The sequence below is a fragment of the Carassius carassius genome, chromosome 11 (assembly GCF_963082965.1).
Source record: "Carassius carassius chromosome 11, fCarCar2.1, whole genome shotgun sequence".
NCBI classification, from domain to species: Eukaryota; Metazoa; Chordata; class Actinopteri; order Cypriniformes; family Cyprinidae; genus Carassius; species Carassius carassius.
The window spans coordinates 22493728-22505950 of record NC_081765.1 but is presented as its reverse complement, the minus strand read 5'-3'; the positions used below and the strand labels follow the sequence as shown (position 1 = coordinate 22505950).

The following is a 12223-nucleotide window of genomic DNA, read 5'->3' as shown; positions in this document are numbered from 1 at the left end:
GGCTAAAAAATACTTGAATTGTTTTAATGCACAAAAGGCAATTCCATAGAGGGTCAAGCAAATTCATATACAATCTAGCTCTTCCTGACTGTGTCTATACGAGTACTATATACAGTTAATGTGAGGGACAGGTGCTAAATGATATGTCGCATGCAAACCAAAAGGGTATACAAAGTTTGGTTTGTTGCAACACAAATTTTCACACTGACACACAAGATAATATACAGTTTTAATTAGTGCACTTTAATACATTTTAACATACAACACAATATAAACATTATAAATTAACTATTGTAAAGTATAAAAATCACATCACTGTCAACTTTCGCAACTCTTTTAAGGTTTTATTGACCGATGAGCATGTATAGGAGATCATGTCCTCCTCTCTAACTCCCTCTATCTGCTTGTAGAACAGTAACTTCTCACTTTATTTTTCCCATGTCTTTCTGTAATTCAATTGGAAAGAAGCTTTAAAATATGAATTTGCCCTGTTGATAGGTCAACTGGTTCACTGCTGACAATCATAGAATGTATAATTTAAAAAACTCAAGGTATAAGGAGTAGCAACTATGGACAAATCTATATCCTGGAACAAATAGTGTCAAATGTAGCACATCTTTAAAAGACAAACATTGCTGACGACTCCTACAAGTCATTAACACATATCTGGCAAATAAAGCCACTAAGTGACAGTGGCGCTTTGAGAAAGCCCTTTCTTTTTTTGTTCTCCCAGCAAGCCCAAGTCTGGGTGTAAATCAAGTCTGAGCAATGTACAGCAGATCACCCAAAAATAATATTGTTAATGCAGATGCACTCCAGTTTCAAACAGAATTATTATTAGCTCTTATATGTCTATAAAAAATTGTGTCATTCATGTTATGTGCACAAAAACCCCTGGGGTATCTATATGTTGACTTGGGCAAATGCACAACACAAGCAGAGCAAAGTGTCCCTCTCAGTGTAAAAATATTTTCCTGTGATTGTATGACAGAGAATGAGAGAGTGCCAGCTGCTCTCCATTGTGACGGGATGAGGAGGAAAAGCTCTGGAATGTACACAGCTTGAGCCTTTGAACTCAGGTTCCTTTAGACTCCCTATGTCTTTCCGTCTTCTTTTGTGCTTTGGGGTCAGTGGGTTAGAGAGGTGGAGGTCACTGTGTTATGACGCTCTCATTTGCCATCCTTCTCTACTCTCAACACCTCCCACACACAGTGCAGTGATTACCCACACAACCCTCACCTCCTTGAACTCCTAAATGTCCAGGTTTGCCTACAACAGACAAAGCTGTCATTAGAATTCCAGACATTCCAAGTCACAATCATAAAGACTGCAGCTGAAAGCACAGTGTGATTCACTTCCATCTGGCATATCTGACAACTGCCTGACAAGACACGTATTATGGACATTCACATAAATAAACCTGTCTTAATTCAACTAATAAACTTTACTTTTACAAGACAACTGACAAATTACAAGACAAATGTAATGTTCTACTTTTTTTGAGAAACTTAATGCCTCACCTCAGAGAGGGGTTTCCCTCTTGTAAAGTGCTGCACTGGTAGGCCCTTCAAACTGCAGCTTAATTGCCTGTTTGAGATTCAACTGGGGGTTAGTAGTTGTCATGTTAAACAAAGTCTCATCATGTAAGGCACTATGTGGAGAAATAGATGAAAGGTCAATGGTTGGAGACATGGATGTCATTTGAATTCCACCCCAATCATCTTTTTGTGCATAGGATTGGAAGTGAAAATGAGGGTACCCCGAAGGGGGGGATTCCCTAATTTTTGTTTGTTGAATTGGGCCCTCTTGGTTTGGCATCACCCCTAAGGAAGTCATAAAGGAGTTCCACTTTATATCTACTCCTCCAACTTGTTTGAGGTTCTTCTCCATCACATCCTCTGTGATGTAAATAGTTTTAGGTTTTAAGAGTATGTTGCTATCCCCCGATGATCCAAGCCCTTTTAAGGGTTTGTCTGAATCCAGCAGTTCAGTAAACGTACACTGTTCATTTGTGGGACTGCTCTTGGGAACAGCCTTTTGACTGTGCCTAGAATCTCTGCCCTGAAGACTGGCAGGATTGGAGCTAGGTAAAGGCAAAATGGATGGCCGAATGCGGCAACGAGGAAGTGAATGCTGTTGTATCTGCTGGATAAAATTTAGGCTGTCAGCAGGCACGGTCTGAACTGTGGCCAGTGAGTGGCAGGTGGAGGAGGAAGTCTGTGAGGCAGGCATGGAATGGAAACGCTCTGCAGTGGAAGCTGGGGAACAGGAGGCAGAAACTGAGGACGAAGATGGAGAAGATGTGGCTGGGATTCCATCAACACCCACTTCTCCAGAACTAATGGACTCTTGGGTCTTGACAATGGCTGAAAAGTAAGAATTGTTAGGAGCATCACTAGGTGTTAATGGTTTAAAACCTGAGAAGGGCTTTGCACCATAGCTCTCCAAAAGTCGCACAATTGGGAAATGACCTTGTTTTCCTGCTACCTTAACTGGGCTACGACCATAACGGTCCACATGGTCTGGTTCTGCACCTTTCTCTAAGAGCATGGCCACAATTTCAACATGCCCCTCCTGAGCAGCAATACTAAGTGCTGTGGCAACCTGCTGTTTGCAAGCCAAGTCTACATTAAGACCTTTAGCCCTAAGGAGCAGCCTGCCAGCAGCTGCATGACCTCTCCATGCCACAGAGTGCAAAGGAGGCCGACCATCAAAATCTCTGGCATTTGGGTCAGCTCCATATTTCATCAATAGTTCAATACCTTCCGGGTCTCCTTGCCAAGCTGCTACATGGAGTGCAGTTCGCCCTTCTGCATCTTTTGACTCCAATGAGACACCGCCTTTTTCTATGAGTAGGGTGGCCATGTCTAAACGTCCCTCCAGGACCAGCAAATAAAGAAGAGGACTTCCTTCAGCATCACGGACATCCGTGTCAGCCCCTCTACGCATCAATAACTCCACAATCTCCCGATGTCCCTGCAGAGCAGCCGCACTGAGTGCAGAGTGTCCATCATATGCACGATGATCGATGGGTGACTTACGGTCTAGAAGTAGCCTGACTATACTGCAGTGCCCTTCTTGTGCTGCTAGAATTAGAGGGCTCCGACCCTCTACATCAAGCTCACCCACATGTGCCATGCTGCCTCGCTCTGTCAATATTGCACACACACTTTTGTGACCTTCACAAGCTGCAGAATGCAATGGAGTCCAGCCCAGGTCATCTTTGTGATTCTCATCCAAACCCCTGTCCAGCAGTGCTCTTACAACTTCAACACTACCCTTTGCTGCAGCCAAGCAAAGAGCAGTGCGGCCTTCTCCATCAATGCCATCCACCGCTGCCCCCCAAAACAGCAAATGGTTAACTGTGCCAGCATGCCCCATAGCTGCAGCCACAAGAAGAGGAGTGACAGCAGAAGGATGACATCCAGAACTTTCATCTACGTCAGCTCCAGCTTCCAGGAGGAGTTCAACTACTTCCTCATGCCCTTCATAAGAGGCTAGTAGTAAAGGCGTCATTCCATCTCGGTCCTTATGTTCTGGATCAGCACCTCGCTCCAACAGAAGGCTTACAACCTCTCCATGCCCTCGTCCTCCAGCTGCTGATGGCACACACAATGCAGCAACAGACAAAGCGGTACGTCCATCCCCATCTGCAAGATTCAAATCAGCCCCAGCATTCAAAAGGATCTCTACTGCCTCTTTGTGACCCATGTACGCTGCAGCTATTAGTGGAGTACGTCCATCACTGTCTGAGCGGTCTACTTCAGCCTTATGATCAAGGAGGGTCAACAGAATTTCCTCATGTCCACCCCATGCTGCTGCTCGTAAAGCTGTCCGGCCATTTGAATCACAGCCATGAATCTCTGCTCCTGCTTCCAGAAGTAGACGCACAGCTTCCTTGTGGCCACCCCATGCAGCAGAGCGAAGAGCAGTCCATCCCTCACTGTCCACCTGCTCCAGCAGGGCTTGTGCTATGGGACTCTTGTTCCCTTGCTCCTGCACCCACTCCAGCAACAACTGTAGTACACCAACATGGCCTTGTCTGGCAGCAAGAGTCAATGCAGTGTGTCCCTGGTTGTCGTTTAGTAAAGGGTCTGCTCCATGGTATAACAGCAATGCTGCTACATCTATAAGTCCAGCATGGGCTGCAGCTGCTAATAAAGTCCGTCCATCTGATGGGTCTGTACGGTTCACACTGATTCCACTGTCCAGAAGTGCTCTCACAGAGTCTTCCCTCTGTAATGCTCGCCGAACTATCCTGCCTTTTCCTCCAACACAGTGAACCCTGACACTGGAGCTTTTGTCTGGGGAACAGCTTGCAGGGTAAACTCCACTTCTTATCAAGAGTTGTAGCACATCTTGCTGAACTAATACAGGTGTATCACTAGAAGAACAGTCTTTTTTGGCACCATTAAGAGCTGGAACTCCAGTCCATAGCAACCACAATTCCAGGAGGGCTGGTTCACCTTCATGGACTCTGCTGTTGAGGAGGTGGTAGGCCAGCTGGCAAGTCTCCTCTGTACTCAAACTACTAGCTCGAAGAGAGAGGGACATGGCCAAAGAAAGGTGACCATCCTTCACACAACACAGAAACTTCTGTGTGCAGTATTTAACATCAGTTAACCATTCTGCAAAGCTGTTATGAAAGAGGAGTTTACTGCCCTCAGGGCCATCTACAAACAGAGATGCCAGAGCCCTCATCTGTGCTTGGAAGTCTCCAATCCCGAAGTAGAAGTCACGGCTTCTGGCAATACTGTAGAGCTGCTCAGCTGTTAGTGGTTGTGGGGATGCCAAAAGAATATTCAGCAAAGGCCTAATATGGACAAACAGCCTTCGAGGAAAGAGTCGCTGACAAATCCAAAGGTAAAGGCCATTCAGTGTGCCAGGAATGTCCCGAATTTCTCTAAGTCCTACTAGACCATGTGCAACACCATCTAGTACTCGCTCAAGAAACAAGAAACAGCCACCACTTTTGATGTGCAAAAGATTAAGCATTTCAGCCGTGTCTGGTTTAATTTGTCTTCTCAAAGCCCCTTCCTGGTCAAGCCTCCTCAGGATATATTGCTGTACATCTCGTACAGTTGCGGGCTTTCTTAAGTCATCCAGACACAATCTTCTAAATCCTGCAGGGTAAAAAGGCAGAAGATAAAATCAGAGCAGTCTACACAACAAAATTAGATAAAATAAGACACAACAACTGTTAAAGCATCACAATGGGTTTTTTAAGGCTACATAATTAATAAAGAAATCGCCTTATCGAATAAAAAACTGTGTGTGATGAGTGGGGTGGGGCCGAGAGCCGTGGGAACGGAGCGAGGCCGGTGGAGTGATTTGGAAATGAGCGACGACTGCGCCACTCACCGGTCTTGAGTCCGACAGAGGAGATCTGTAAGTGGCGCAGTTGTCGCTCATTTCCAAATCACTCCACCGGCCTCGCTCCATTCCCACGGCTCTCGGCCCAGCCCCACTCGTCACACTGTGATTTAATTGTCTGTACAGAACTGCATGGTAGTCCCATAGTGTTTTATTTGTCTCTGATTTGTCTACAATATGTATAAGCTTCACACAAATAATTTGGTTACTTTTAATGTGCATTATGAACACAAAGTCTAGTTCATTGTACCTTTTACATTTGTGTAATTCCAAACATGTTTTGCTACTACTACATAAGTTACTATACCAATTAACAACAAAAACATTTGTCGGAATAATTTCTAAATGTTTTTAGCACTCTGCGCAGTTGTTTCTTTCCAGTCTTTAAATCTCATGGGCAAAGGTAAAACATGATGGTCCTTGAGGCTTTCCAAGCCAAAGTTAAGGAACTTGCATTCAAATGTGTTTTTAAAGGCAGAAATATACACATAACTAGTGCACAATAGATTGTAGTACCATAACACTATACTTCAGAAGCCATCCACAAGAGCTAATGAGTGCGTGGGACCCTCATCTCACAAGACCAATTCATTTCATCTAGTAATAAAACAAAAACTACAAAGCCATAAAATGTTGATATAATGACAAAAAGCAAAAAAAAAAGAAGTTATAAGCTGTATGTTTGTAAATACTAAATGTTCAGGTGGCCTTACAAGTGTGGAGACCATTATTAATTTGTTACTAAATGGGTTTCTAAACACAGAACAAAGTCCCTGTACATAGTCTTAACTAAGATGAACAATGCACAACACTTCAAGAAACCAATAAAGCTAACCATCTCACATTTTGTTGTGCTTTTGAAGTGATTTGTGAATAATCTGAGAGTGTACCTGAGAACATCTTGCAAATGGCTTTGTTCTGGCGGCGTGCGGAGCAGACCAGGAAGATCCAGGAGGGCAGGAGCTGTAGGTATTTCAGCAGGAGCTCTGCAATAGAAGAACTCTGAGTGGCCGCAGATTCTGATAATGAGCTTTCTCCAACTCCATTATCTCCACAATACCCAAAGTCCAGTGAATCAACCACAATAAACACACTGTGAGCTGGTGGTGTAAAAGACAAGAGGGGTTCTAATACTGCCCTAAAGAAAAATGAGAAGGAGAAAGAGGTTAAAATAAGTCACTAAATTGAGTCAGTCTTACCTGCATGATGCTGATAAAAAATCGTAAGTTAATTAGACTTATGACAGGTCGAGCGGTGGGAGGTTTGGGAGTTTGACAGAAGAAACAGAAGAATGGAGGAAGGAGAAGGAGGGACATATTTCTCTCAACAACAGCAAGCTAATTAGGAATTCAATCATTTTAAGAATTGGAAATAGGAAAGACATGTCATCACATATGAATGAAAGTCAGTTCAGAACTAAAACAAGAGCTTATCTGAGAAGGAAACGAGTGCATAAATGCAGCATTGTTTTGCATTGAATGCAGTTATGTGAGGGATTCATTTGGAATAAAATATAACATCCTTTAAAAACCATACAATGAACTCCCAGCTTTTTAAATCTGTCTTATACTTCGATTTTTCTTTCTTTTGGCCACTTCTTCTGACTTGAGGTGTGGCTGCAGAGGCACTATGACTCAGTGTTATGGAAGCTCAGTGACGGTTTCTGTTGCTTCCAGGGCATATCAATAGACAGTGAGAAGGTGCTGCTTCCTTATCAGACTCACATTCACGTATCTGTTTTGCTCTTATCACTGACACACTTCACTCATTGTATTATTGCCTTTTTAATCAAACACTAAGATGTAATATAATTAATGGTCATACACTTTCATTTACCCCAGTTTAATATGGAGGCAACTATAAACAACTCATAGGTTGAATTCCCAAATAACAGAGGTGCTCTCTTAGTTTGAGCATCATGATACAGTCTAAAGGGTCCTGATACCTAATAGGTACCTACAGGGCTATCTGTTTGTATGTAGTAATGGTTAGAGATACAGACTCATAACCCAAAGTTAGCGGGTTCTGAGTCTCGGTAACGGCAGGGATTGTAGTTGGTGGCAGTGAATGACCTGTGCTCTCTTCCACCTTCAATACCACGACTGAGGTGAGCAAGGCACCAAACCCCCAAATGCTCCCTGGACGCCACAGCAAAAATGGCTGCCCAATGATCCTATTTAAACTTCCAACACATTTAGATTATAATTTTCCAATAAATTTAAAATATATTTATTATTTTCATCATCAATGACTCGAAGTCTTGTTTTAAATGACACATTTTTAATATATATTCCATAATGCATAATCAAATGTCTCACCTGTCGTACCCGTTATTTTTTTTCTAATTTTCACATATTTTTTCTTAACTGCTTTATTTGGCCCATGGACTTTTTTGAATTCTTTACTGATTTTATTTAATCGCACAGAAAAATAAATTGAAAAAAAAATACTTTACCCTAATGGAAACGTTGCATTCTATTTAGAGTCATAACTTAAATTCTGATATTGAGAATTTGTTGAGTATTAACACTTGTATTCTTTAATAATATAGCATTTTAAACAGCATTATTTTGTAACCTTATTTTGTCAATTTTGGTTAAACAGTTCAGAACTGAACTTCCTGTTTCATACTCCCGCCATAAAAAATATAATCATGTCATGTTTATTGGTTTCTTATCTCCAATACGTGGGCTCACATAATTTGTTGAGCTAATGCCCTTTTAACATGCTCACAGATCACAGCTTGAGCCGAACAACCTAATAAATAAATAATTACTTCCTAACTCCACAAAGACGAGCTATGGGCTTGTCTTTAACCCCAAGAATGGCCATGCAATGGTCAAACACAGAATGGAATTAGGAGCTCAAACCTGAGAGAAGAGTTATTTGACACTATTTGTACTGAAGTAGTGGACAAGGTGAAAGGTTTAGGGGTTTGGTCATGGTCAAGCAGCTGAAGGTTACAGGATTTACAACCAACTATTGATTCAGCTGGAATCATTTGCAAGTCCTCACTGACACAATCAGATGAAGTGCAAACTTAAACCGAGAATAGGTTTCAGTAGCTATAATTCCATTTTGTTTGGCAAAACATATATTGATTTAATCTACTTAAAATACAATAATCTTAAAGGAATTTTCTGTTTAATACAAATATACCTTGACTACAAAGCTTTAATCTGACAAACAAGTCATAATTATTTCTTTATGACAGAAGTTCATATCCTGATAAAATAAACTGTCCTCATTATTTCTTGTCTTTTAAATAAACAGTGTTAATGATAGCCTATGTACATCAGAGAGCATGCTGAATACAGTACGGACTGACACTTGCATTTCACCCCCAAACTAACCCTTAATACATTCTCTCACCAGGACTAGAGAAAAACATCACAACAGTTTGTAAGCATGTGTAAAGCAAATGTGGAATGTGGGCCTGTACGTCAGATCTGTAAGGGAAAACTGAAAGGACTAACGTAAGAGCAAACTCTGAAAGATAAAGAGAATAGTGAAAGTTGTCAGTATGGCGACCTCACAGAGGAACACAAACTAGTGGCACAATTCTCTGTCTTTACCACCTTTTCCCCCCGAAGGTTGTAAATAGCTTCATCCATCTGCACTGAACACTGGACTATTGTGATAACTGTGAATAGGCCTCATTATTGTGATGAGAGGAATAAATGAATAAATATATGTGGCAGAAAAGCAGAACAATAGCTTTTAATAGTCTTTCCGAGGGGTATCAAAAGAAAATATGATGGAGGAGAAGAATATAGGGAGTGGGAGGGTTTAGTAGGAAACAATAAAAGAAACCTTGTTTAAGCAAGATGCCACTAAGTGCATTTACATTGACAACAAACATTAAAGGCATCAGCTTAATATAAATAACCAGAAAATGCAAGAAAGCGTGTTTACTTGATTACATGTTTTTCTTCTTCCTCTGGCTTCCTTGTTCAAATATTACACAGAAATGCATTCATTTTTAAAAAAGGCTAAGAAAAAGCAGTGTGGACTATATTCAAAACAAGAGTCTTCTGCAATGACAATGTATTTGTTACACAAAACATCATGAATTGAAAGTATAATTGATTATTTGATCTTTAAAATTCCATGTTAAATGCTAAAGTGTTCTGAAGCCTGACACTGTTAAAACAAGAAACACAACAAAATGTCTAAGTCATTTAAAGGCCCCACTGAAGTGTCATTTTCCTTGCACAAACAATGTGAAATACAGAGGGAGTGTGTAAGGTACACCAAAGGCCTAGTTGTGTAACATTTGGGATTTCTCATAGGAGTAATGCTTTGGAGAGCAAACCTGAAATACTTGGAGAACTAAAGGCTGACAGAAACGAGTTCAAATGGATCTTGAACAGTGTGCGATTTGTTGCAGAGCAAAAGCAAGAGAAAAATCTGAGAAAATCAGAAAAAAGGAAAAAAGTGGTTTTTAAAAAGTACTGAAATTGTGAATTTTTAAGATATGAAAATCTATATTAAAATGTCATATTTTGTACAGGATGTAAAATGATTTTTTTTTAAATAAATGACTAAATAGTTACTGAAAATTAAAAAGTAATATTATGGCAGTGTTGAAAAAAAATTTTCTCAGGATATTCCATTGATCCTTAAGGTTATTGAAACTAACCTGAAATTAATATAATGTTTCTAACGTTCAGAGGAAATATGCCATCTAAAAAAAAAAGGAAACTCTAAAACTCATTGCATTGTGATGTACAGTATGAACCGTGACATGTATACACCGACCTTTTAAAAGTGTTATCAGGTTCTCTTTGGCAGTGGAGGGGCTCCAGGACAGCAGCAATAGCAGCACTGCTTATCGCTTTCACATAGTTTTGTCCTAGAAGTGCACTTTCCTTCAGCTGTTCAACCAGCTCCAATACGAATCTCCATACTTCAATACTGCCTGCATCCTCTCGCTGGCAATAATGCCAGGCCAAACACCGTGATGCCAACCCTGCCCCTATGCATGCTTCTGACTGGGGCCAAACCAGTTCTGTGAGGAGGGCCGTCTTACCCGTGCCTGGGCCCCCAGTCACTAGGACCCCTGGAGAGACACGGGCCATTCCCTCCACGCTCTTTGTGGCGTCTCGTGCCTCTAGGCATCTTTGTAGTTTCTCGAGGGCCCATTCACGGCAGTTGAACCGCCGGCCCTGTAACAAGCTAGGTAACATGCTCCTCATCTGGCCCTCAGGAGATGAACAAGGACGGACCATGAGGATGTATCCTCTTCCATAGTCCTTAATAGAATACGCAAAGCAGGTGGCTCTTGGGATCTCTTTAAACAGCTTGCACTGCAGTTAACACAGAAAGGGTAGTGGGGTTCGTTTGGGTTGTATGCAAATGTTTGCTACCGAAAGGTTCCTGGAATGGAGAATCAGAGAGAGTGTCCTCAGATGACTGTTGGCTGCAGGTGTGGTTGTATTTTGCAATCCCGTATGTCCAAGTCATGCTGCTAGTCAGAAGCCCTGTAAGACAAAACAAACATAATGCATGAGGAAAACGGTGTAATGCGGCCCATGTTTAAATACTTTTAATATGCAGATACAAGTCATTATCATAACAATAACTTTCATAAATAAAATGAAGCTAAAAGTGCTTTAGAGTTCAGTATATAAAAAATCCGGAATAATTCAAATAAAATAGAAGTGAATAATTTAAAAGGAAAGTACAAGCTTATACAAAAATTAAATGGTTGGCTAAAGAGATTGCGTTTACGTATTGGTTGCGCTAATGTTGCTTTGCATTACTGGTCGGGATGCAGATAATGTTTTGTAGTACCACTGTGTTTGCACTAATCACAGAGATTAATTATTGAATGACTTACTTTATGAATGATTTCTTGGCTTAGGCTACTGTAAGGTAAAGCTGATGTGATCTGATAATGCTGCATTTAGCCATTATGCTCCAAACACGTGGAACCTTTTACCAATTGAAAATCATAAGAAGATCATTATTTTCTCAATTCCATTTGGTGATGCTAGTGACACAGAAATTACTCACTTCACCTTTAAATGAACGCTTGGCATTGAACTTAGCCATGAGATGTGAGATGGAAAGGTTGAGAGAGAAATAGAAATAGAAAGAGGGGTAGAAAGTATCTGTCCCCTGATGAATGCGAGAGCTTGGATATGCAAGTGAGTCAAGATGCTGACCCAGCCCTCAACTTAAACTGTCCTAAGCAATAAAGAAATAGTTCAAGAGAGTGAAAGAGAAAGACAACACAAAATCCTACCTTTGAAATATGCTGTTTCGTGTATTTCCTTTATGTTTTATCCATGGCAGTGTTCAGTCTCACCTCAAACACATTACTCTCTCTTCACGTCTTTCTGTTGCGTCATTCACATCATTTCTTCCTACTCACAGGTCTTATGGTTTTGCTGGCCAGACTGAAATCTACTCCTCCTTTCGCATATTCTCCATGGCTCCCAGCTGCTCACCGGTTTTTTTGGTCCTTCCCTCCTGCTCCTTAACATGTCAGAGCATGAAGTGAAATAGTTGACTAGAAGACAGAGAGAGAGAGAGAGAGAGAGAGAGAGAGAGAGAGAGAGAGAGAGAGAGAGAGAGAGACCATGAGTAAGGGAGGAGTTATGGTTTGGGGTCAAAGTTTACACACAGATGCATGATGTCATATAGTGTTTCTCTTTCTTGCTTGCCTGTAGTACACATTCTCTTAAGAGAGCGAGAACTCATGGACAGAATCCAGATTGTTGTTCTAAACATACCTCACATGTCTGCAATTTATTAGAAGCCAAAAAACTAAACACAAGTGCCTTCAGTGAACAGTAACCTCATTACAACAGATACAGTGCTGACAGTGTATTTTTTACACCAT

At 41.1% G+C, this 12223-nt stretch overlaps 1 protein-coding gene across 1 annotated transcript; it reads right to left on the bottom strand.

Moving 5' to 3' along the window:
• Window positions 1-217: 217 nt before the first annotated feature.
• On the bottom strand, window positions 218-11864 carry LOC132153032 (ankyrin repeat domain-containing protein 50-like). The gene is made up of 5 exons (XM_059562144.1): window positions 11624-11864; window positions 10135-10856; window positions 6264-6511; window positions 1521-5123; window positions 218-1269 (listed from the first exon to the last, which is right to left on the bottom strand). The coding sequence occupies exons 2-4, from the start codon at window positions 10602-10604 to the stop codon at window positions 1522-1524; spliced, it is 4320 nt and encodes a 1439-aa protein (XP_059418127.1). The 5' UTR covers window positions 10605-10856; window positions 11624-11864; the 3' UTR covers window positions 218-1269; window position 1521.
• Window positions 11865-12223: the final 359 nt, after the last annotated feature.